Source organism: Pan troglodytes, chromosome 6, assembly GCF_028858775.2.
Source record: "Pan troglodytes isolate AG18354 chromosome 6, NHGRI_mPanTro3-v2.0_pri, whole genome shotgun sequence".
Lineage (NCBI taxonomy): Eukaryota > Metazoa > Chordata > Mammalia > Primates > Hominidae > Pan > Pan troglodytes.
Genome location: NC_072404.2, coordinates 110,135,899 through 110,157,567, shown reverse-complemented (window position 1 = coordinate 110,157,567; position 21,669 = coordinate 110,135,899). Strand labels below are relative to the sequence as shown.

General features: G+C 62.4%; 2 protein-coding genes across 15 annotated transcripts; one reads left to right on the top strand and one right to left on the bottom strand.

The window, feature by feature from the left end:
• The first annotated feature begins 258 nt into the window (after nucleotides 1-258).
• Nucleotides 259-15,232, top strand: GIGYF1 (GRB10 interacting GYF protein 1). Of its 14 annotated transcripts, XM_054656136.2 has the most exons (28): nucleotides 420-553; nucleotides 5,162-5,415; nucleotides 6,003-6,129; nucleotides 6,206-6,270; nucleotides 6,414-6,519; nucleotides 6,613-6,742; nucleotides 6,840-6,935; nucleotides 7,107-7,218; nucleotides 7,317-7,425; nucleotides 7,677-7,717; nucleotides 7,903-8,073; nucleotides 8,289-8,542; nucleotides 8,643-8,748; nucleotides 9,241-9,378; nucleotides 9,576-9,673; nucleotides 9,828-9,999; nucleotides 10,106-10,272; nucleotides 10,385-10,485; nucleotides 10,565-10,699; nucleotides 10,802-10,902; nucleotides 11,089-11,171; nucleotides 11,283-11,423; nucleotides 11,497-11,715; nucleotides 11,951-12,138; nucleotides 12,247-12,407; nucleotides 12,494-12,657; nucleotides 12,736-12,865; nucleotides 12,958-15,232. In XM_054656136.2, the coding sequence occupies exons 5-28, from the start codon at nucleotides 6,485-6,487 to the stop codon at nucleotides 13,008-13,010; spliced, it is 3,105 nt and encodes a 1,034-aa protein (XP_054512111.1). In that variant the 5' UTR covers nucleotides 420-553; nucleotides 5,162-5,415; nucleotides 6,003-6,129; nucleotides 6,206-6,270; nucleotides 6,414-6,484; the 3' UTR covers nucleotides 13,011-15,232. The 14 variants fall into 14 exon arrangements, with proteins under 14 accessions (XP_063671548.1, XP_063671544.1, XP_054512111.1 ...); XM_063815474.1 differs by lacking the exon at nucleotides 5,162-5,415 and having other exon boundaries at nucleotides 390-553; nucleotides 11,954-12,138; nucleotides 12,941-15,232; XM_063815476.1 differs by lacking the exon at nucleotides 5,162-5,415.
• Nucleotides 15,233-15,580: 348 nt separating this feature from the next.
• Nucleotides 15,581-21,217, bottom strand: GNB2 (G protein subunit beta 2). Its single transcript, XM_016946195.4, has 10 exons — nucleotides 20,815-21,217; nucleotides 18,420-18,562; nucleotides 18,169-18,207; nucleotides 17,943-18,049; nucleotides 17,329-17,392; nucleotides 17,084-17,246; nucleotides 16,926-16,992; nucleotides 16,445-16,646; nucleotides 16,136-16,352; nucleotides 15,581-16,055 (listed from the first exon to the last, which is right to left on the bottom strand). The coding sequence occupies exons 2-10, from the start codon at nucleotides 18,474-18,476 to the stop codon at nucleotides 15,949-15,951; spliced, it is 1,023 nt and encodes a 340-aa protein (XP_016801684.1). The 5' UTR covers nucleotides 18,477-18,562; nucleotides 20,815-21,217; the 3' UTR covers nucleotides 15,581-15,948.
• Between the last annotated feature and the right edge of the window lie 452 nt (nucleotides 21,218-21,669).

The window sequence follows — 21,669 nt, the reverse complement described above, 5'->3', positions numbered from 1 at the left end:
CAGGACGCCTGATGAAGGGTTCTGGATTTTATTGTCTCCTGTCATCCAGGCGGGCTTCCTGGAGGAAACCCGACCGCCAAGGAGGCCGCGGCCTCGGTCCCAAAGGTCGCGCGTCGCGGGGCCGGGGGAGGTTAGGGGAGAGGAGGCCGCTCTGGGGCCGACCCCGCCCGCAGCTGGGGGCCCCCGTCACGTGACCAGCCGGGCGCCCAGGTCACGTGTCGGGGCGGGGAGGGGGGGCTGTCGGGGGCGACGGGCGTCCGGGCAGTGGCGCGCGGGGCACGCGAGCAGCGCACGAGGAGAGGTGGCGCGGGCCGGAGCCGCGGAGGGAGGCGGCGGCGGCGGCGGCGGCGGCGGCGGTGGAAGGGGCGGCCCCGCGGCCCCGCGTCCGCGTCACGTGGTGCGAGGCGGGCAGCCATCTTGCTACAAACACAAACACAGAGGAGCGGCCGCCGCGGGAGCGCCAGCGCCCCCTCCCCCGCTGCAGCCGCCGTCCCCGGCCCCCGCCCGCCGCGCGCCGCCCACGCCCCGGGACCGGACCCTCGCGCCGCCCGCGGTAAGCGCCCAGTGGCCCCGCGGCCCCCGGCCCGCAGCCCAGCCCCGGGGCAGGCCCGCCCCCGACGCCGCGGCGGCCGCGCCGAGCCCGCGAGCTAGAGAAGCGCCGGAGCTAGCGCGCGGGCCGCCAGCGAGGACCCTCCCCCGTCTCCTCCCCGAGGCCGCCGCAGCCCGGTGCGTCCGCCCGCTCTCCCGCCCGCTCCGGCCCATCCCCGCCGCCGGGACCCTCCCCCAGAGCCGGCCAGCCTCGGGGAGGCCCCGGGAGGCCGGCGCCCGGCTTAGGGGGCGACCGCTCGCCCCCCTCGCACCTGGCGCCCCTCCCTGAAGGGCACGCCGTCCTCCCGGGCCGGCGCGCTGCCTTCCACCCCCGCGCTCCTAACGGTCGCCCCCGGGCCCCTGCCAAGCCCTGCCCTGGGCCGCCTGGGGGCCCCCGACCCTAGCGTCCTAGGGTGGCCGGGCCCCGCGCTTCCCGGAGTTCTCCCCAGCGCGCCTTTGGGTTCCCCTCGGAACGAGCTGGGCCTTGCGGTTCCCCAAGTCCAAGCGTTCCACGACTTTGGCCAACATGGAAGCCTTGCCCTCCACCCAGGCACCTCGCCTGGGTCCTCCTCGCCTGGGTCCTCCTCACCTCTGTTTCCTTTCGCTCCGGCGATCTTAGTGCTGGGTCATTGGGGTCTCCTTCTTCCCAGTTGCTCGGCCGCGGGAAACACCTTCCTTAGCAGAGACTGCTTGTCCTCCCCGTCCCAGGCCAGGCCCTTCTCAGCTCATGCCCCTCCGTGCAGCAGCTCCCTGGCCACAGCTCTCACACTTTGCCTTAAAAAAAAAAAAAAAAAAAAAAAAAAAAAAATTCCGAGTAACTTTTTAAAAGCCCCTCGTCTCTCTTCTCTGTTATACAGTCATTACTCGCATTCCCGGTCAGACTCCAGGTCTGTTGCATCCTAGTGCTAGGAACTAGGAGATGCTACATAAAGACTTGTTAGCTGGATTGGATTTTTTTTTTCCAGCCACCCAAGCCTTACTTCCCTCCTGCCTCTCAAAGTGTCGTTCTGGAAGATCGTCAGCTTTCCCACCCTCTTGTGCACTGCCCCTTCGAGTCTATATAGCAGTTTCAATTTAGAACCCCGCCAACCCCTCGCCTTTGGCATGGAAACACCATCGGTGGTACCAGTAAGGGTCTCTCCTTTGCTGCCGACATGGGGGATTTGGGGTTCTTTCTCCTTCCCATCTTTCCTGTGCCCTTTGCAGACCTAGGCTAGCCACCCTCCACCAGGCTAGCCAGCTCCAATCTGATTTTCTTAGATTGTAGGTCTTGGTCCCCCAGCGGTCTGTCGTGCCATTGGGAAGGATTTGAGGGTAGACCTGGCCTTGGTGTCCCTGCCATTGCCTGGGGACCAGGGGCCCTGAGGGTCCCATGTGGTGGTTAGTCAAGTGGACCATGTGCTTAAACTTCTGGACTAGCTTTTTCTGCTGTTGGACACATCAGTCTTGTGTTCGTGATCTGATGCGTTAGCCCTAACTTTTACATCTGCTATTGGAATTTGGGAATTAAAGAAAAATAGCCCACTTTAGAGGAGAGAAGATGAGAGGAGGCGGCTAGATGAAGGATGTTGAAAGTCTAACAAATGTAAAATGGCTTCAAACTCACAGAATAATGCTTGAGAGTTTGGGATGGTTACTGCTACCGTGCGCACCTCCAGTCTTGCATAGTGTCAAGGATGTCGGGGCACGCTGTCGGAGCAGCTTCCTCCTTGTTTTCCCTGGCTGGAGCCCAAGGCTGGGCAAGTGGGCAAAAGGGATCACAGGAGGTAAAGAGTGAAAATCCTTTGAAAACTGTTAACTTGTAGACAATTGCCAAGCGGTGGTGTGATTTGCTGGGATGGCTCAGAGAGGAGAGAGCTGGGATAACCGACCAGCAGCGAAGAATGCGGGTTTGCATCTCTTTTTTAAGCCTCAGCGTCCTCACCCTACCACGCTTGGAGAATCTCCATCCTGAGAAAGGGCCAGGTCCCCTCCAGCAGGCCTGGGGCTGGGCGGTTGTTCCAGTGTTGAGGAATTGGGGACTGTGCTTCTGTTTAAGTGGCTCTGTTCTGTGCCAAGGCACAGTGCTCTGTGTTGGAGCTAATTTTAGGGGTGATGGAGTGAGGAGATAATGTTCTTAGCTGAATGTGCACTGGGACCGCCTGTTCTCTGTCTTTTCTTTCTCTCTTGAGTTCTGAGCCCCAGAGAGCAGGCTCCCTTTCCCGCGCGCCCTGGCGCCTACTGGAGCACCCGGGCCCAGCGTGTCCTCGCCCCTTGTCTCCGGCAGGGGGCAGTCTTTCAAAAGCATTGATTCAGATGCTGGGGGAGTGAGGGTAGACAGGCCCGAGAAAGAGAAGGGGTGGGGAAGGGGCGAGGAGCCGAAGTAGGCCGAGGCTTGAGGGCAGGGCCAGGGCGGGGGACAGGCTGGAAGGGGCCTGTGAGAAGGAGACCCTGAGCTGAGAAACCTCAGCCGGGTGAGCTGAGAAAGCTCAGCCGGGTAAGCTGAGACGGGCAGGTGGCAGTACCCCAGCCCCCGCCACCTCCTGCTCTTGTCTTCATTGGACAGGGATCAGATACCTGGCCCTGAGAGCTTGCAATAGACAAACTTAGGCAGTTTTTCTTAAAAAAAAAAAAAAAAAAAAAAAACTATTCTTTTCTCAAAGATTTTCTCCTGGCAGGATTTCAGATTTCCCTCGTGGGACAGTGTAATTAGGGAATGATGTCTCTGCTGTTCAGAGAGGAGAATGACCCAGCGTGCACACACCTGCCTTCCCTTGCGTTCCCCTTGGCCCAGTAGACCCCCAAGGGCTGTGCCCATGCTCGTGGCGCAGAGGAGGGCGTCTCAGCACTGGCGCACTTGGTATCTGGAGTCACATAGCTCTTGGCTGTGGGGCTGCCCTGTACACCCCCTGCCCAGTGGTGACAACCCAGAATGTCTCTAGACTTGGCCAAGAGCCGCCTGAGGAGCAGAGGGGCCCCCAGTCCAGAACCTGTTGGAGGGTGGGAGCCCCATGGTGGCCTGCAGGTGTGCCACTAGTTCCTTTAGTCCAAGTAAGGGGCCAGGCACCATCAGCTTCCGGCACCAGACCCTGCTGTGGGGGTGCCTAGAGAGTTAACCTCACTCTCCTGGTTTCTTCCCAAGAAGGCGGGTGGCATGGGCTTTTTCCTGCTCTGGGCCTGCTCTCTCCCCTGTCTTGGTGTCGCTGTCCTCAGGCTGCATGAGCCATTCCCCCTTTGTGTGCCCCTTGCAGCCAAGACACAGCCAGGATGGGTGACTTGAGCCGGAGGCACCTAGGAGAGCTGCCCTTGCTGCGCCTGGCAGGGGGCAGTGTGAGGCCATCGCTTTAAATTTTTTTTTTTTTTTTTTTGAGACAGAGTCTTGCTCTGTTGCCCAGGCTGGAGTGCAGGGGCGCGATCTCAGCTCACTGCAACCTCCGCCTCCTGGGTTCAAGCGATTCTCCTGCCTCAGCCTCCCGAGTAGCTGGGATTACAGGCACCTACCACCAGGACTGGCTAATTTTTGTATTTTTAGTAGAGACAGGGTTTTGCCACATTGGCCAGGCTGGTCTCAAACTCCTGACCTCAGGTGATCTGGCTGCCTCGGCCTCCCAAAGTGCTGGGATTACAGGCATGAGCCACCACGCCTGGCTACTTTTTCTTTTTTAAAAAATGTTTAGAATTGTTTCTGTAGAGTCGTGGTCTTGTTCTGTTACTCAGGCTGGTCTCGGACTCCTCTCTTCAAGCCTCCCACAGTGCTGGGATTATAGGCATAAGCCATTGTGCTGGCCAGGTGGTCCCTTTTCTGTTCTACTCTCTCCCACCCTCATGCCTCCAGGATGAGCTTCTGGCCTTCTAGAAGGAATGAACTGGAGGAGGCCCAAAATGGCCTCTCCTGAGGCTGATTTGAAGGAATGTGGGGTGTTTTTCTTGGAGTGGGGAAAACTTAGGTATGCGGTGGTTATCTCCAGATACCTTTTGTTCCCTAAAGCTTTTTTAAAAAAATGATTATTGTGGTAAAATATACAACAAAATTTGGAGACTTTAACTGTCTCTAACTGTGCCATTCTGTGTTACTAAGTACACTCACATTGGTGTGCGGCCATGACCACCAGCGGCCCCAGGATCCCCTCCTCAGTTGAGGCTCTGGACCCTTCAGCAACAGCTCCCTGTCCCCTCAGCCCCTGGTAGCTGCCCTTCTACCTTCCTCCCTCAATGGGTGACTGCTCTAGAGACCTCATGAAAGAGAAGTAAGGGGTAGCTCTCCTTTTTTGGCTGGTCTGTTTCTCTTAGCGTGATGTCCTCAAGGCTCATCCAGTCCCCAGATTGCTCTAGGTGGCCACCTGCAGTCAGTGACAGGCTGGTGGCTTTTCATGTCATGGAACACACCACCACTGGAGCATCCAGCCGAGGCTGAGGAAGGAGAGGTCCCAGGGGAGGCCAGCCTGGCCTTGGGTTGCCTCTGAGCCCGGTGTTTCCCCCTGGAGTGCCTGGACTCTGAGCAGGCCTCGGCTTGTCATGGGCTGCTGGCTCAGCTGGGGCTGATGGCCTTTCCTCCTCAGCACCCTGGTTGAACCCGCTTCCTCTTCTTTCCCAGACTGTGGCGTCCTGGAGTTGATGGGAGCTGCAGCACCAAGCCGGGCCAGCCTCCCTCCCAGCCAGTGACAACACCGCAGCACCTGGACCCCGCCCACCCGCTTGAGTCCTCTGCCCGGGGCCCCAGGGATGCGCCTCCTCCTGAAAGTCCCCTCCATCCTCCCTTAGAGGAACAGGCTGCCACCGCGCCCCCATCAGCCTCCATTGCCCTGACCTTATTTCCACCTGATGGTGCCAGAGGCTGCTTCCCAGCTGGTATCCTGAGATCCTCGTTCCCTTGGTGGCTTGGTTGTTTAAGCCTCCATTATTGATTGGGGGCGGTGGTCTGGGTGTGATTCCTGTGGGGGAAACCAGCCCGAGGTGCCTTGGCTCAGGCTTGCCTGCCTGGAGTCCTTGTCGTGTACCCGTCTGTGGCCCTAGAGTCACCTCCTGCTCCTTTTCACTGGGTTTCTCCCCAGACCAAGCCCCTGGATTTGAGCTTCTGAGCAGCCAACTGATTTTTTTCATGAGGGAAAGAATTTTGCTCCTAGATTTATTTCTAATCCTTCTCTCCGTAACTGACCTTTTCTCTGTAAGCTATTTGTGGCTCTAGTGGGTTTTTGCTTGCTTGCTTGCTTGTTTTTCTTTTATCTTTGCCCTGAACGTCCATCCTGGCCTCGGCTGCCTCCCTCCCCGAGTTCTTCACTACACCTCCTGTCTCAGCCTCCCAGAGAGGGTGGCGAGGGTGCTGATGCCCAGAGACACCATCCGGCGAATGGACCTCTCCTGTCATGCGGGGCAGGGCAGGGCTGCTGGCAGAGCCATGTCCTGAACCCTCCCTCCTCCCCCCTGCTCTCCTTAAGGGTCTTTCCCAGATGTGAAGGTCCCTCCCAGGCTCTACTGAGGCCAGACCAATTCCCAGTGGCTTGGGTACCCTCGTTCACTCCAGCACCAGCCCCTGCCCTCCTGCTTCCCGGGCCAGGCTGCCAGGTGAGCCCCGGGCCAAGGGTGGTTGCCCTGCGGAGGCCGAAAGGACTCGAGCTTCCCATCTCCTCGCCTCCCCCAGGTCTTTCACCGTCTGGACTCATCTCTGGGTAACTCATGGTGTGAGTGGCCACGTGGCTGGCTCAGGTGAGTCCTTTTAGACCCCAGGTGACCCACCAGCTAGTCCGGGGCCCATTGTTGTGCCCACTAGGATGTCCCCCATGGTGTCCTCCCTGCGCTTTAAAGGTCTCCTTCGTGTGCTGTTCTTCATGGCCCCTGTTCCCCCACAGGTGTTTGGACAGTGAACGCCAGGTCCCCTCCTCCCCACCCCCGGCCTCTCAGAAACACGCCCAGCCCCACGATGGCAGCAGAGACACTCAACTTTGGGCCTGAGTGGTGAGTCACTTGTGCCTCGGCTGCCGTGGAGATTCGAGAAAGCACAGTCAGGCTGCCCTGACCTCTGTCTTCTTCTCTCTGTGTCGTGTCCAGGCTCAGGGCCCTGTCCGGGGGTGGCAGCGTGGCCTCCCCACCCCCGTCCCCTGCCATGCCCAAATACAAGCTGGCTGACTACCGTTATGGGCGAGAGGAAATGCTGGCTCTCTACGTCAAGGAGAACAAGGTGGGTGCGTGGGCGAGGGGGGTTGGCGGTGGTGGCCTCTGCCTGTGGAGGGGATCTGGCAGCATGTGGTGTCTTGGCTGTCCCAACCCACCGCCAGGTCCCGGAAGAGCTGCAGGACAAGGAGTTCGCCGCGGTGCTGCAGGACGAGCCACTGCAGCCCCTGGCTCTGGAGCCGCTGACTGAGGAGGAACAGGTGGGACCGGGCCAGGAGCTGAGGCTGCGGGAGCCTGGGAGGGGAGGCCATGGGTTGGGTTAGGAGGAGAGGGGCCAGTGCTGAGGAGACAGGCGGGGAGGGTGCTGTGGGGTGGGGGTGGGGGTGGTCGGGTGCCTGGGTCCTCACTCCCACCCCTGGCTCCCTCCTCAGAGAAACTTCTCCCTGTCAGTGAACAGCGTGGCTGTGCTGAGGCTGATGGGGAAAGGGGCTGGCCCCCCCCTGGCTGGCACCTCCCGAGGCAGGGGCAGCACGCGGAGCCGAGGTAGAGGGGTGATGGCGTGTCCTGGGGACGGGAAGATCTGGGCCCCTGACTTCGAGAACGTGCAGCAGGTTTCAGTGTGCATCTGGCCTCTTCTCTAGGCCGCGGCCGTGGTGACAGCTGCTTTTACCAAAGAAGCATCGAAGAAGGCGATGGGGCTTTTGGACGAAGCCCCCGGGAAATCCAGCGCAGCCAGAGCTGGGATGACAGGTGGGGCCGGGAGGGGGCATGGCGCAGAGCCGGGCAGGCCAGGGAGGGGAGGCCTGGGTCCTGTCGCTAGAGGGTAACAGAGGCCCACCAGATAAGCCCTGTCTGAGATCCCGGTGCTCCTGACCCCTGGTTTCGTTTGTCCCCTTCCTCCCTCCACTGCCTCAGGGCACAGTGGACAAGGCATGGGGCGGTTGCACAGGGTGGCAGGGGAGGCTGTACTGTTTCTGACCCACACGTTTCCCCTGCTGCAGAGGCGAGAGGCGGTTTGAGAAGTCAGCAAGGCGGGATGGAGGTACGAGGCTGCTGAGGGCGGCGGCCGGGGCGGCGGGGAGGACCAAGATGGGTGGCCCAGTCTGGGGGTGCTTATTTCGGAGGTGTTGGGGGCAGGAGGGCCTGGAGCTGGCCCCCCCACGTTTCTTGAGGGTCCAGGCACCACGCTGCCTTTCTAATAACTGCCCCTGTCTTCCCATCTCCCAGCACGATGTGGCTTTGAGGAGGGAGGGGCTGGCCCAAGGAAGGAGCACGCCCGCTCAGACAGCGAGAACTGGCGCTCCCTACGGGAGGAACAGGAGGAGGAGGAGGAGGGCAGCTGGAGGCTCGGGGCAGGGCCCCGGCGAGACGGCGACCGCTGGCGCTCCACCAGCCCTGGTGAGATTGGGGCCTGGTAGCATTGGCGGGGGCAGTGGGGAGCAGGAACTGTAATGAGAGGGTGGGCTCCTGTAGCCACGGGGAGGGAGCAGAGGCTGGCTGGTGTGGGAGTGGCCGGGATAGCAGCCCTGGAGGTGCTCCGTGAGCTGCAGCAGAGGGGGCCGCCGGCTTCGCTTGGGTACCCACTCTTCTTCTCCCTGACTTTTCCTGTGCAGATGGTGGTCCCCGCTCTGCTGGCTGGCGGGAACATGGGGAACGGCGGCGCAAGTTTGAATTTGATTTGCGAGGGGATCGAGGAGGGTGTGGTGAAGAGGAGGGGCGGGGAGGGGGAGGCAGCTCTCACCTGCGGCGGTGCCGAGCGCCTGACGGCTTTGAGGAGGACAAGGATGGGCTCCCAGAGTGGTGCCTGGACGATGAGGATGAAGAAATGGGCACCTTTGATGCCTCTGGGGCCTTCTTGCCTCTCAAGGTATCTGTGAGGAGGCGAGGGTGGGAACCTGCCCTTCCGGGGTCCTCTTCCTCCCCACCCACCCCAGCTGTTCTCTGCTCCCCACCCCGGCCCCATGCAGAAGGGCCCCAAGGAGCCCATTCCTGAGGAGCAGGAGCTGGACTTCCAAGGGTTGGAGGAGGAGGAGGAACCTTCCGAAGGGCTAGAGGAGGAAGGGCCTGAGGCAGGTGAGCCGCGGGGTGCCCAGCGGGCCTGGGGCCGGGCCGGGCGGGCACTGGTGTTCTTTGCCGGGCTGGGCATTGGCTGCCCACCTACCTGTAGGATCAGGCTACTTAGATCTGGAAGAAGGGTGCTGAGAGGTGGGGAGGAACCAGGGGGTAGCAGAGCCATGTCTTTAAGGCAGTGTACCAGATAGAAATCAGGTGTAATCAAAATGACCTTTGAAAGTCCCTTGAAGAAGCTGTAGAACCTGGAGTGACGTCTGCGGTGTTGTGTGGTGTTGTGCGATGTTGTGATACGTTCCTGCCGCGTCTGGCAGCGTGGAGGCGAGGGTCAGGGCACCGCATTCCCTCTGCCATTAGTTGAGTTGACCCAAGTGAAGTGGTGGACTCGGCCTAAGGGAGTGTGACCCGCGGTTCCAGCCACACTCAAGGGCTTGTGCTAACTCGCGTGGCAGGCCCAGCCCTTGGTTCTGAACTCTGGCCATCTCCCTCTTCTAGGTGGGAAGGAGCTGACCCCACTGCCTCCTCAGGAGGAGAAGTCCAGCTCCCCATCCCCACTGCCCACCCTGGGCCCACTCTGGGGGACAAAAGGGGATGGGGACGAAACTGCAGAGAAAGACCCCCCAGCGGCCGAAGGTAGGAAGGGAGGATGGCCTACCTCCCGGGTGCGCTGGGGCTGTGGGAGAAAGTGCTCCCCACTCGTGGGGGTGGGCACACAGGGCATTCACATTGAGGAGCCATGGCAAGAGCGTGGTGTTCTGGAGTGAGAGTAGGCGAAAGCTATCTTGTCTCCTCCCCGCCCTTCCTTCCACCTCCTATTTCATGCCTTCCAGATGATATTCGGGGGATCCAGCTGAGTCCCGGGGTGGGCTCCTCTGCTGGCCCACCCGGAGATCTGGAGGATGATGAAGGCTTGAAGCACCTGCAGCAGGTGTGGGGGCCTGAGAAAGCGGGAGGGACCCTTCCCACTTCTGACCTGACCTGCTTGGCCCAAGCCCCGGCCCCAGCTCAAGCTCCATCCCCATCCCCATCCTGATGTTGCTGAGATTGGCAGCTGAGCCTTTCTTCTTTTTCTGGGCATCCAGGAGGCGGAGAAGCTGGTGGCCTCTCTGCAGGACAGCTCCTTGGAGGAGGAGCAGTTCACGGCTGCCATGCAGACCCAGGGCCTGCGCCACTCTGCAGCCGCCACTGCCCTCCCGCTCAGCCATGGGGCTGCCCGGAAGTGGTTCTACAAGGACCCACAGGGCGAGATCCAAGGTACCTGTGTGGGATGGGAGGGCTGCTCAAGGCTGTTCTGGTTCAGGGTGTCTCTGGCATACCCTGTGACCCCAGTGGTTCTCGCGCTCCCTCGCTCCCTGTCCAGGCCCCTTCACGACACAGGAGATGGCAGAGTGGTTCCAGGCCGGCTACTTTTCCATGTCACTGCTGGTGAAGCGGGGCTGCGATGAGGGCTTCCAGCCGCTGGGCGAGGTGATCAAGATGTGGGGCCGCGTGCCCTTTGCCCCAGGGCCCTCACCTCCCCCACTACTGGTGAGCCGCTTCTCCCCTGCATGGAGGGACAGGGTGTGAGGGGTGCCGGCAGGAGTCCAGCAGAGTCCCCTTCTCCCTGCTGGGGGCACTGGCCGAGCTCTCACCTGAGCAGGGAAACATGGACCAGGAGCGGCTGAAGAAGCAACAGGAGCTGGCCGCGGCGGCCTTGTACCAGCAGCTGCAGCACCAGCAGTTTCTCCAGCTGGTCAGCAGGTATGGGGGGCCTGGGGTGGGCTGGGAGAAGGCCCGGCGCTGGCTCTGTGGCCCACCATCTCCACTGTCCCATTTGCAGCCGCCAGCTCCCGCAATGCGCGCTCCGAGAAAAGGCAGCTCTGGGGGACCTGACACCGCCGCCGCCGCCGCCACAGCAGCAGCAGCAGCAGCTCACGGCATTCCTGCAGCAGCTCCAGGCGCTCAAACCCCCCAGGTGCGTGGTGCGTGTGAGCCCTCAGGATACAGGGTGGGGGGGGGCATGGGGGCAGACCAGAGATGGATTTGGGGTCCTGAGAATCCACAATTTGCTCCTCAGAGGCGGGGACCAGAACCTGCTCCCGACGATGAGCCGGTCCTTGTCAGTGCCGGATTCGGGCCGCCTCTGGGACGTACATACCTCAGCCTCATCACAGTCAGGTGTGTGGCCTGACTGGTTCCCCACCCCCAAGGCAGTCTCCGGGTGAAATGGGGTCTGGGGTCTGCTCCCCACCCCCACACGCCCCTAGCTGCCATTCTGGCTGGGGAGCCCACTGCTGCGGCTGGACTAGATCAGTGGGCCCGAGTGCCCACCTGCAGCCACCTCTGCCCCCCTGCCCCTTGCAGGTGGTGAGGCCAGTCTTTGGGACATACCAATTAACTCTTCGACTCAGGGTCCAATTCTAGAACAACTCCAGCTGCAACATAAAGTGAGTGGGCATCCTGGGGCTGGGGCTGAGGCCCTGGGAATGAAGGGTGGACCGAGGCAGGCCCCAGGCTGTCCCCTGCAGCTCTCCCCTCTGATGGGCCACTGGTCTCAGTTCCAGGAGCGCAGAGAAGTGGAGCTCAGGGCGAAGCGGGAGGAAGAGGAACGCAAGCGTCGAGAGGAGAAGCGCCGCCAGCAGCAGCAGGAGGAGCAGAAGCGGCGGCAGGAGGAGGAAGAGCTGTTTCGGCGCAAGCACGTGGGTGCTCCCAAGCCTCAGCTGGCTGGGGGGAGAACCCTCGCCAGGTCCCCTCACCATGTTCCCCTCTTAGGTGCGGCAGCAGGAGCTGTTGCTGAAGTTGCTACAGCAGCAGCAGGCGGTCCCCGTGCCCCCCGCACCCAGCTCCCCGCCCCCACTCTGGGCTGGCCTGGCCAAGCAGGGGCTGTCCATGAAGACGCTCCTGGAGTTGCAGCTGGAGGGCGAGCGGCAGCTGCACAAACAGCCCCCACCTCGGGAGCCAGCTCGGGCCCAGGCCCCCAACCACCGAGTGGTGAGCAGGCCGGGAACCTCCCGGGCTCCCCCTACAGTTTCCAGGGTGGCACAGGGAGGGGGATCACTGAACCCAGACTTGTGCAGCCCCAGCCCCAGTCCCAGCCTCTCCTATGATGGCAACAGCTCTTGTGGCCCTCACCTCACCTGTCTCCCTTTGCCACCTAAACAAGCCTCCCCATCCGCTTTTCTGGGGTGCCTTTGTTTGAGCCACTCTGATCTTCTGCCATCTGTAGCAGCTTGGGGGCCTGGGCACTGCCCCCCTGAACCAGTGGGTGTCTGAGGCTGGGCCACTGTGGGGCGGGCCAGACAAGAGTGGGGGCGGCAGCAGCAGCCTGGGGCTCTGGGAGGACACCCCCAAGAGCGGCGGGAGCCTGGTCCGTGGCCTCGGCCTGAAGAACAGCCGGAGCAGCCCATCTCTCAGGTGGGCGTGGCACCTGGAGGCTCCGGGATGGCCCTGAGGGGGAAGGTGGCAGACCCCCCCCCACCCCTGCCAGCTGATTTCCAACCCTGACTCACCCTCCCCCTTCAGTGACTCATACAGCCACCTATCGGGTCGGCCCATTCGCAAAAAGACGGAGGAAGAAGAGAAGCTGCTGAAGCTGCTGCAGGGCATTCCCAGGCCCCAGGACGGCTTCACCCAGTGGTGCGAGCAGATGCTGCACACGCTGAGCGCCACGGGCAGCCTGGACGGTGGGCGAGCGGCTCCCAGGAGGTGGGCGGGACCTGGGTCTCCAGACCCGGCCAGGGGGCCCTGACAGCCTTCGCTCATCCTGCAGTGCCCATGGCTGTAGCGATCCTCAAGGAGGTGGAATCCCCCTATGATGTCCACGATTATATCCGTTCCTGCCTGGGGGACACGCTGGAAGCCAAAGAATTTGCCAAACAATTCCTGGAGCGGAGGGCCAAGCAGAAAGCCAGCCAGCAGCGGCAGCAGCAGCAGGTGAGGCAGCCGGCACCAGCAGCTGGGGTGGGCTTGCCTGGCGCCTCCTGACCTTCACCCTCCTCTCCGCTGCCTTAGGAGGCATGGCTGAGCAGCGCCTCGCTGCAGACGGCCTTCCAGGCCAACCACAGCACCAAACTCGGCCCCGGGGAGGGCAGCAAGGCCAAGAGGCGGGCACTGATGCTGCACTCAGACCCCAGCATCCTGGGTGAGCTGGGCTGGGGCAGGAGCGGGACTTCCTTGGCACAGGGCAGGAGGAGCCCAGGAGAGAGCTCAGACGCAGCTTCTCCCCGGCTTCAGGGTACTCCCTGCACGGATCTTCTGGTGAGATCGAGAGCGTGGATGACTACTGACCAGCCCGGACCCCCAGCCCCTGGGCTATAGGCCAGGGCAGCCACAGCGGCGTGGACCGAGGGTCCCAGCCTGCAGGCTCCCCGCAGAGAGCAGAGGAAGAGGCAGGGGCGGGGTCCCCAGCACTTGTTACAAACACACGATGCACCTTAATTCACCCACCACGAGGCACTTTACAGACTGGGGGAGGGGGTTTTTCTTTTTATTTTTTTTAATTTTAAACGACTTTGAAGAAAACATTAGGAGAGGCAAAAATATTGTTAAAAACTAGACTCTAAACACCCCTTCCTGCTGTGAGGATAGTGGGTGTGACAATGGAAGGTCCACAGAGGTTTTTGTTTTTTGGCTTTTTTTTTTTTAAGAAAAAAAGATGAAAAATGAAAAAAAAAATGGTTAGGAGGCTGAAAGAAAAAACACACTGTTATTTTGGGGCAGTGGGGACACAGGCCCCGTGGACCTGTCCTGCCTGGCCCCCAAGGCCATAGTTACCCCCAAGAAGGCGGGCCATGGGGTAACTGGAAGCTGGGGGCCAGCAGTTTGCACAGGAGGCCTGTCTGAGCCCCACCCGCCAGACCCGTTGTGAGCAGCTCCTGTCACTGGGGCTGGCTGAGGTGTCCGGGGTGGGGCCAAAGTAGCCCCTTGGCTTCGCTGCTTTGGGGGACAGTTGCACAAATTGGACGAGCGGCCCCAGCTCTCTGGCTGCCATCTTGTGCTGGCCAAGGAGTAGACGGGAGGGGCCAGGCCGTGCCAACCTCTCTGGCTGGCAGGGTGGGGCAGCAGGACTCTGGCCCTGGTGAGGGGCGTCTCCCACCGCTGCCATTTTGGGGGACACCCTGGGTTTGAACCTGAAAGCCCCAGCTCTCTGCCTTGCCACGTGAATGTATTCTTTGGGCCACAAGCCCCCGCCTCACCCCTGCCTGAGCTGCCTCACCCCTGTGAGCGGCGGGGGTGGATGATTGCTCCGGAGGCTGCAGAGAGAAGGCTGAGCTGTTTCTCCAGTGAAGGGGGCAGGAGGAGGGGCCTCAAAGGCAAGGAGTGGGTGGCTTTGGGCTTAGGGTTGCAGTAGAGGGGCTGCCGCCCGGGGCCCCAACCTGTAGCCAGCTCGTAAGATGTGGACCACCCAGCTCTGCACCTGACCCCTCCGCTGACCAAATGGGAGAGGAGCGGGTGGCCTCCCGGGTCTGATATGATGCGCTTTTTACCGTTGGGTAAGGTTGGGGTGAAGAGAAGTGTGCGGCTCCTGGGTCAGAGGAGGCTGCCTCTTCTATTGCTTACCCACTTCTTATTCCCGGTCCCCTACTTGGGTTCGTCTCTGCCCATTTTGGGTTTTGTAACAGTTTTGTCTTTTGGGTTTCTCATCCAGCTCCTCCCATTGACCTCATTGCTCAGAGTGCAGTATTAGGGCAAGGCTTCGCCACTGCCTCCCTCCATGAATGTATTTCTCCCTCCTGCCCTGGGGACATGGGGAGTGGCCCGTTTCTTTCCCCATCTAGTCCCAGAAAGATGGTGTTTGGTTTTCTGTTGTTGGATTTTTTTTTTCTTTTCTTTTTTTTTTTTTTGCACCAAAGTGGCAACTAGGTCAGTGTTGGGGGATCAAGCTGGCCTCGGGGTGGGGGGCCCCCACCTGCCTCTCCCTGGTTCCCACAGTGTTAGCGTCCCTGAAAAGACAATATTCTCTCTAAAGCAATAAGGGGTGACGGGCCGGGGGGAGTGTTTGCTGCTGCTGGCCCCCAGCTCCCCTTCCCTCTTGCCAGGTGTGGGGGAGACTCCTGTTGTGACTGAATGTAACCCCCCCACCCCTGCCGCAGCCAATGCAGGGGAAGGGGGACACTCTTCCTGTCTCTTCCTGCCCCTTCTCCCCAGCTAAAGAGACTTTGGACTTAGGGGGCCCATGAGCCTGGAGAGGCCTTAACCCTGTGAGGAAGTATAGGGGGAGCCCTCTCCCACCCCCATCCCCTTCTGAGAGTGGTCAATGTTTACAAGCCCCTGAGCCCCCCTGCCCAGGGACTCAGACCCTGTTGCTGTCCTTCCCCGGCCCTGGTCTTCCTGGGCCCTCGCTGCTCCCCTGCCCTTCCTGGGGTTGGGGTGGGTGCAGGGGTCACCGTGTTCCCTGTCTGCCTTGTACCCACAGTCTCCCCGCCCCCTCTCCACCCTGTGTGACTTCCCTCTCTTTTACCTGCTCCTGTAAATACTCCCTTCTCCCAATAAAACTTGGTGTGTGTTCTCCCGTTCCACCTCCACTGCTCGTTATCTGGGGAGAGCCATGGGGATGAGTGGCTCTGCACAGAGCTGGGAACTAGGAGCTCTGAGCAGTGCCCGCCTGGTCAGGCTGGCTCTGGTCAGCAGCCTGACGGGGGAAACCACGGTGAGGGCTGCTTATCCGAGAACCTCTGGACGGAAGGCTCTGGGCTGGGGCTTCAGCTTTGCTCTGAGGGAGAGTGGGGACCCCACCCCCACCCCCAGCCCCAGCTGCCTGGCAGGCCCCATACCTTCCCCGCCATCCACCCCCCTCAGCAGCCCTCAGGCAACAAAGTCCAGAAACAAGGAGAACACAGCAAGGGCAGAGACCAGGTACAGAGTTGGAATTGGCTCCTTTATGGAAAAACTGAAAATATAATAAAAATTAAAATAAAACCAGTTTTAAAAAAGCCAGCCCCTGGGGTTTCCACCTCCTGCCTCTGGCCGTCCAGAGGGGTGAGGCCCCAACCCCAGGGCAGCAGAAGGATGAGGGCCTCCTGCTCCTCCTCTTCCCCCATTCCATCCCCTTCTTATCTCCACAGTGGGGGCCCCGGGAGGAACCAAACCTGGGTGGGAGGGCAGGGACCCAAGGCCCCGTGGCCCGGGGAAGGGGGCTGGGATTGCGCCAGCCCCGCAGCCCTGGCCTGTAGTGTGGGCATGGGCAGGGCCCCTCCCGGCCTGGGCCCAGTGGGGGTGGGGCCATTAGTTCCAGATCTTGAGGAAGGAGTCCCAGGAGCCCGTGGCCACAGCCATGCCATCGTCGGTGACCCCGAGGCAGCTCACGCGGTTGTCGTGGCCAGCGAGGACTCCTGTGAAGAAGGGAGAAGTCAGAACCCATTGGGCCTGGGCTCCAGGTCCCCGCCCACCCAGCCTGGGCCCCAGCTGTCACCTGCACGGTCGCCCTTCATGGCATCCCAGATGTTGCAGTTGAAGTCGTCGTAGCCAGCGAGCAGCAGCCGGCCGCTGCGTGAGAAGGCAACAGAGGTGATGCCACAGATGATGTTGTCATGGGAGTACATGAGGAGCTCCTGATCGGCCCGCAGGTCGAAGAGGCGGCATGTGGCGTCGTCAGAGCCGGTGGTGAAGGCGTAGCCGTTGGGGAAGAACTGCAGGACACGGGACCCAGATGGGGTGAGGGTGAGGGGCAGGGCCAGGAGCCTGGTGGGGAGGGCCTGGCCCAGCTCGCCCCAAAACTCACAGCCACTGCATTGATGTCGGATTCATGGCCGATGAAGGTCTGTCGGCACATGGAATCCCGCACGTCCCACAGCTTGATAGAGGCATCACAGGCGCCTGACACAAACGTGCGGCCATCGGGGGCCAGGGACAGGGACATCACATCCCCACTGTGTCCAGCAAAACCCACTGTCTGCTGGCCTGTCTCAATGTCCCACAGGGCACTGGAGAGGTGACAGGAAGAAAGAAAAGATAAGAGACAGGGCGAAGAACAGGGTCCCTGTTCTCCCCGCCCCACCACGTGAGCCCAACCCTGTGGAAGGGTCCAGGGAGGCTCTTCTCAGAGCCTTAGGTGGGGAGGGGATGCATCCCTCCCTGACCCCCTTAGCGCCCACCAGGAGAGGGAGGCTATGGTGCATGCTGCATGTTGAGCACTGGGACGGTGGCCCCTGAGGCAGGAAGTGTGGGTTTGCCCAGACTGCCCAGCCCTGGCAGAGCCTCACCAGGTGGTATCCCCAGAGCTGGTGATGATTTGGTTGTCATCCAGGAAGCGGCAACACGACAGGTACCCTGGGGAAGGAGCTGGTCAGCCAGGTCTCCACACGGAGGGCAGTGCACCCCCCAACCCCAAAAAGGGCCCGAACTGGGCCAGGCCCCTCACCAGTGTGGCCAGGCAGCTCCCGGCTGACCCTGACGTTGCCCTCGCGGGTCTTGAGGCTGTAGATGGAGCAGATGTTGTCCAACCCCCCACAGGCCACAAAGTTCCCTGAGGGCGCGTAGGCACAGGTCATTACCCAGGAGGAGCGCAGCGGGATGGCGTGGACCTGCGGAGCAGGGGCAGCGCCGGGGTCAGAGCCAGCCAGGGCCCTGTGGCCCTGCCCCACCCCGCAGCCCGCGCCACCCTACCTTGTTGGTGGTGTAGCTGTCCCAGATGATGAGCTTCCCATCCTGGGAGGCGCTGACCAGCAGCCTGGTGGGGAACGATGTAGGGAGAGCAGAAGGGTGGCGTGAAAACAAGACACACCCCCTTCCCTTTGGGTGGGAGAAGGTAGGGTCTCTCTCTGTTGTGCAGGCTGGAGTGCAGTGGCACCATCACAGCTCACTGCAGCCTGGAACTCCTAGGCTCAAGTGATCCTCCCACCTCAGTCTCCCCCGCATAGCTGGGACTACAAGGTGAGCACCACCACACCCAGCTCATTTTTCAATTTTTAGTAGAGCCAGGGTCTCACTATGTTGCCCAGGCTGGTCTCAAACTCCTGAGCTCAAGTGATCCTGCCCTGGCCTCCCCACGTGCTGGGATTACAGGCGTGAGCCACCTGAGAGACAGTCTCCAGCTGCAGCCCACAAGTTCTCACCAGCATGGTCCTGCCTGTCCAGGTCTGGCGGACATGTCTGGGAGTCACCGTTTTTCCAGACGTACGCTGGGTATTTTGGTGGCCTGCTTACTCCGCCAGATCTGAGGCTGCTCCCACGGCCTGCTAGAAAGTCGGCCCACAGCGCCAGCCCGCGCACACACACACCTTGAGTCGGTCCCCCAGTGCATGGCATAGATCTTTGCCAGGTGCCCACGGAGGGTCCTCCGGGTCCTCATCTGGATTCTCCCCACTGGGTCCAGCCCAGCTGTGATCTGGAGGTAGAGACAGAATGCGCTCGGGGAGGCCCAGGCAGCAGGACTGCAGAGAGCAGCGGCCTCTGATCCTTGCCCCTTCAACCCCTAGTTATCCCCTGGCCACCAAGTGCCCTCACCTGGGTCAATGTTGAGTCCCCACATGCTTTTCGGGCATCCTGTAAGGGATGGCAGAGCCAGAGAGACGCGAGAGAAGACAGGTTGGGGAGGAAAGGGAGAGAAGAGAACAGAAGACAGGAGTGGACAGGGTCAGATTCTGAGCCATTAAGGGGCCCTCCCTCCCCCTTCCCCCACCAACACCCTCACCCAACCCGGTCCAGGGCACCGGGCGGTGTACACATGAATCGCCCGCCCCGCACCAGGCCCTCACCCGGATCTGGTTCCGGAGCTGCTCGGCCTCCTGTCTCAGTTGCTCCAGCTCACTCATGGCGCCGGGCCCGTGGGGGGTTGGGGGCGGCTGGGGGCCGCGGGACGGGGGCTGGGGGAGGCAGCTCCTGGCCGCTGGCCCGAGGCCTGGGGGATGCAGGGCTGACGTCAGGCCCGAGGCCGCCGGGGAAGTGGGGAGAAAGGCGGGGTTGCAGCGCGGCCCGGAAGGGGTAAGCAAGGGGAGGGGGAAGGGGCGGCGCGGCCGCCGTCCCCGGACACAACCAGGGTCTCCGGCACCAGAGACGTCGCCGAGTAAGAGCCGACTTCCCCAATCTTCCTCCCGCCCCCCGGAAACGGAGCGGGAAGTGCAAGAGGAAGCGCAGGGGAAACCCCTCCCTCGGACACAGCCCGGGCAGGACACCCGCGGCAGGAACTGGGGCGGGGGTGGGGGTGTCCCTTCGAAAACAGACCTGGCTTCTGCCCCAGCCCGCACAGGCACCGCCCTCCAAGCACCTAATTTTAAAAGGGGCGGTGCCTCTTGAAATTCACCCCACAAGGCGCACACCCTCCACACACACCCCCAGCTTCGATGGTGGCGGGTGGGGGGAGAGACCAGAGGGGAAAGCTGGGCTGTTCGTGGGGTTGCCTAGGCAACCGTCACCCGGACCGAGAGCACCTCATTGGTGAAATGCCCCCACCCTAGCCCCGTTGCCAAGGCAACCGCATCCACGGCAGAGACCTGTAGGGTGGGTGACCCCACCCCCGGCCCCATCGCCCCCGCCCGACCCAGCCTCCCGCCCTCCCCAGAACCGGCCCGGGTGGCTGTTTACAGGATTTGGGAAAAGCCGATTGGGCGCTAATAGGTTCTGGACGGCTCACCCCGGATAATCCCCGGTCCGGCTGCGCCCCATTAGCCGTCCGCCGCGGGTGGGGGTGACAGCGGCGGGGAAGGCAGCCCCGAGCCGCTACTCCCTCCAGCGCAGGGACCGCCCGCCCCGCCGCGCCCGCAGAAAGCCCGTGGGAGCCAGTCTCGAGTAATTACGGCTCCGCAACGAGGTCCCCGGCCCCGAGGCGCGGAGGTGCTCTCTCCCAGGCGCGGGCGGGCCGCCCCAGGCGGCCTGGCCGCGGCGCCCCGGACACCCGGGGGGCCCAGCCCGCAGGCTCGGCGCCCGGGCCCCAGGGGCCTGGCTGACTCGGCTCCGGGAGCCTGAGTCCTCCTCCGCCCGCGGGACACCTGTGCGATCCGGCCGTACACACTGCACTTGGCCGGCCCAGGCGTCCCCCACCCAGCTCCCACTTCCCCCAGGCGCAGGGCGTTCCTCTTCCCCACTGACATTTCCCCTCCTTATAAGTTCAGCTTTCTACGCCAGTGCCAAGGGGTGACCCTCAAAATCGGGGGGTGGGGGGTGCGGGCAGAACTCCTTACTCTACCCAACCCCCAGGCCCGCACAAAGCCTCTTCCACCTACTAGCAGCCCAGGCCTGGCGGCACCGCCGGAGGCCCAGGGCAGAAGGAAGCACGGCTGGAGGAAGAAACTGGGGGCGGGGGCGACGTTCTCAGCCCTCGGTCCCCATCACCCCCCAGGGCCCTCAGCAGCCCCCAGACTCTAGGGATATAGCAGCCGGGGCTCCATAGAGAAATGAGGGTGCAACCGCCTCCGCAGGTCTGGCGGGGCTCAGGAGAGGTGACGGGAGGGTCCCTGGATCTGGCAGCTGGAAGGCGCGGGCTGGTGCGGCGCTGCGAAGCGCAGTGGGCCTGGCCCTCCAGCCCCCACGACCTCCATTTTGCCTAAAAGAAAGCTGGGCGGGGGGCGGGCGCCTGGGAGCTGGGCTTGGGGTGAGGATCTGTAAAGGGAATAGGGCGCCGAGGGCTCCAGTTTCGGCAAGTGGGGCCAGAAACCACGGGCAGCACCCAAATCGTGGGTAGGGTGGAGACGAAAGGAAGGGTGGCGCGCGGCCTTGCCTGCTTCTCCCCGATTTTGGAGTTGTGCAAGGCGAGGGCCGGCAGGGGTGCGACAGTGGAGGACACGAGGGGTGCTCCCCGGGGGCAGGCGGGAGAGTGGCGGTGGGGAAAGGGGGCGGGGCGGGGCCTAGAGGAAGCCCGGAATTTAGCCCCCCAACTTCCGAGGGAGCAAGAGGCAGTCGGGGCTGGGCTGGGGTCTGGGGTCGGGCAAAAACTTCGCTGATGGTGCGGGGAAGCGCACGCACGGTGGGGGGTGAGGGTTCCCCCAGTTCCCCTTCCGGGTTTGGGAGCGACCGGGCAAGAGGGGAAGGGAGGGGAGGTCTGGGGAGTTACGTCCTCTCCCAGGAGGCCAGCCCGGGGAGACCGAAGGAAGAGAGGTTCCCCTGGGGGAAATTGGGGCTGGGGGGCGAGAGGACTCCTTTTGCCAGCGAAGGTACCTGTGGCGGTGGGACTCTGCGGCGGGGGTCGCTGGCGGTGCGCGGGCGGCGCTGTCTTCCTCCGCGGCGGAGGAGGCGGCGGCGGCGGCGGCGGCGGCGGCGCGGATGGATTTCCTCAGTGGCCCCAGCCCCGCCGCCAGCGCTGCCTCCCCAGAGCGGAGGGATCCCGCCCGCCAGTGACGCGGCTGCCGCCGCCGCGCCCAGGACCCGGCTGGGCGAGACCAACTGCCTCGCACTTGGGGGAAGCCAGGAGACAAAACCCCACCGAGGGAGCAAAGACGGGCCCAGTCGCTCCCAAGGTTCTCACCCTGCGCTTTGTGGACGCAAACCGTACTCAAATAAAGGGTTTGCTTCACGGAAAGGAGTAAGACATCCCCCCTCTGGGACTGGAGGAGGTGGTACTGGCATATGAGGAGGGTGAGACCTATCGCTGGTCACGTGATCAGCCTCCCGCCCCGCCTGGATTGGGTGGCTCCAGACTGGGAAGGGGAGTTCGACGCCCCAGTTCCCGGTTGGGCCACGCCCCGGCCCTGAGGAGGCCACGCCCCTCACCAGGGGGCGGAGCTAAAGAGACCTGGACGGGGCCGGCCTCGAGGCTGCTGGAAGAAGAAGCGCGCTTCCGAGAAAGTCCCCGAGCGGGAGTGGGTAGGGGCTGATGCGGGCGCCCCGGGAATGCCATGAGAAGGGTCGTGTCCAGGCATTTCCTCAGCCTCGCCCACTGGGCCTTTGTAGACCCCCTTTCAGGGCTTGCCACTGAAATAACAACTCATTTATTGAGTGCCACACTTTTTTTTTTTGAGACGGAGTCTCTCTCTGTCGCCCAGGCTGGAGTGCTATCTCAACTCACTGCAACCT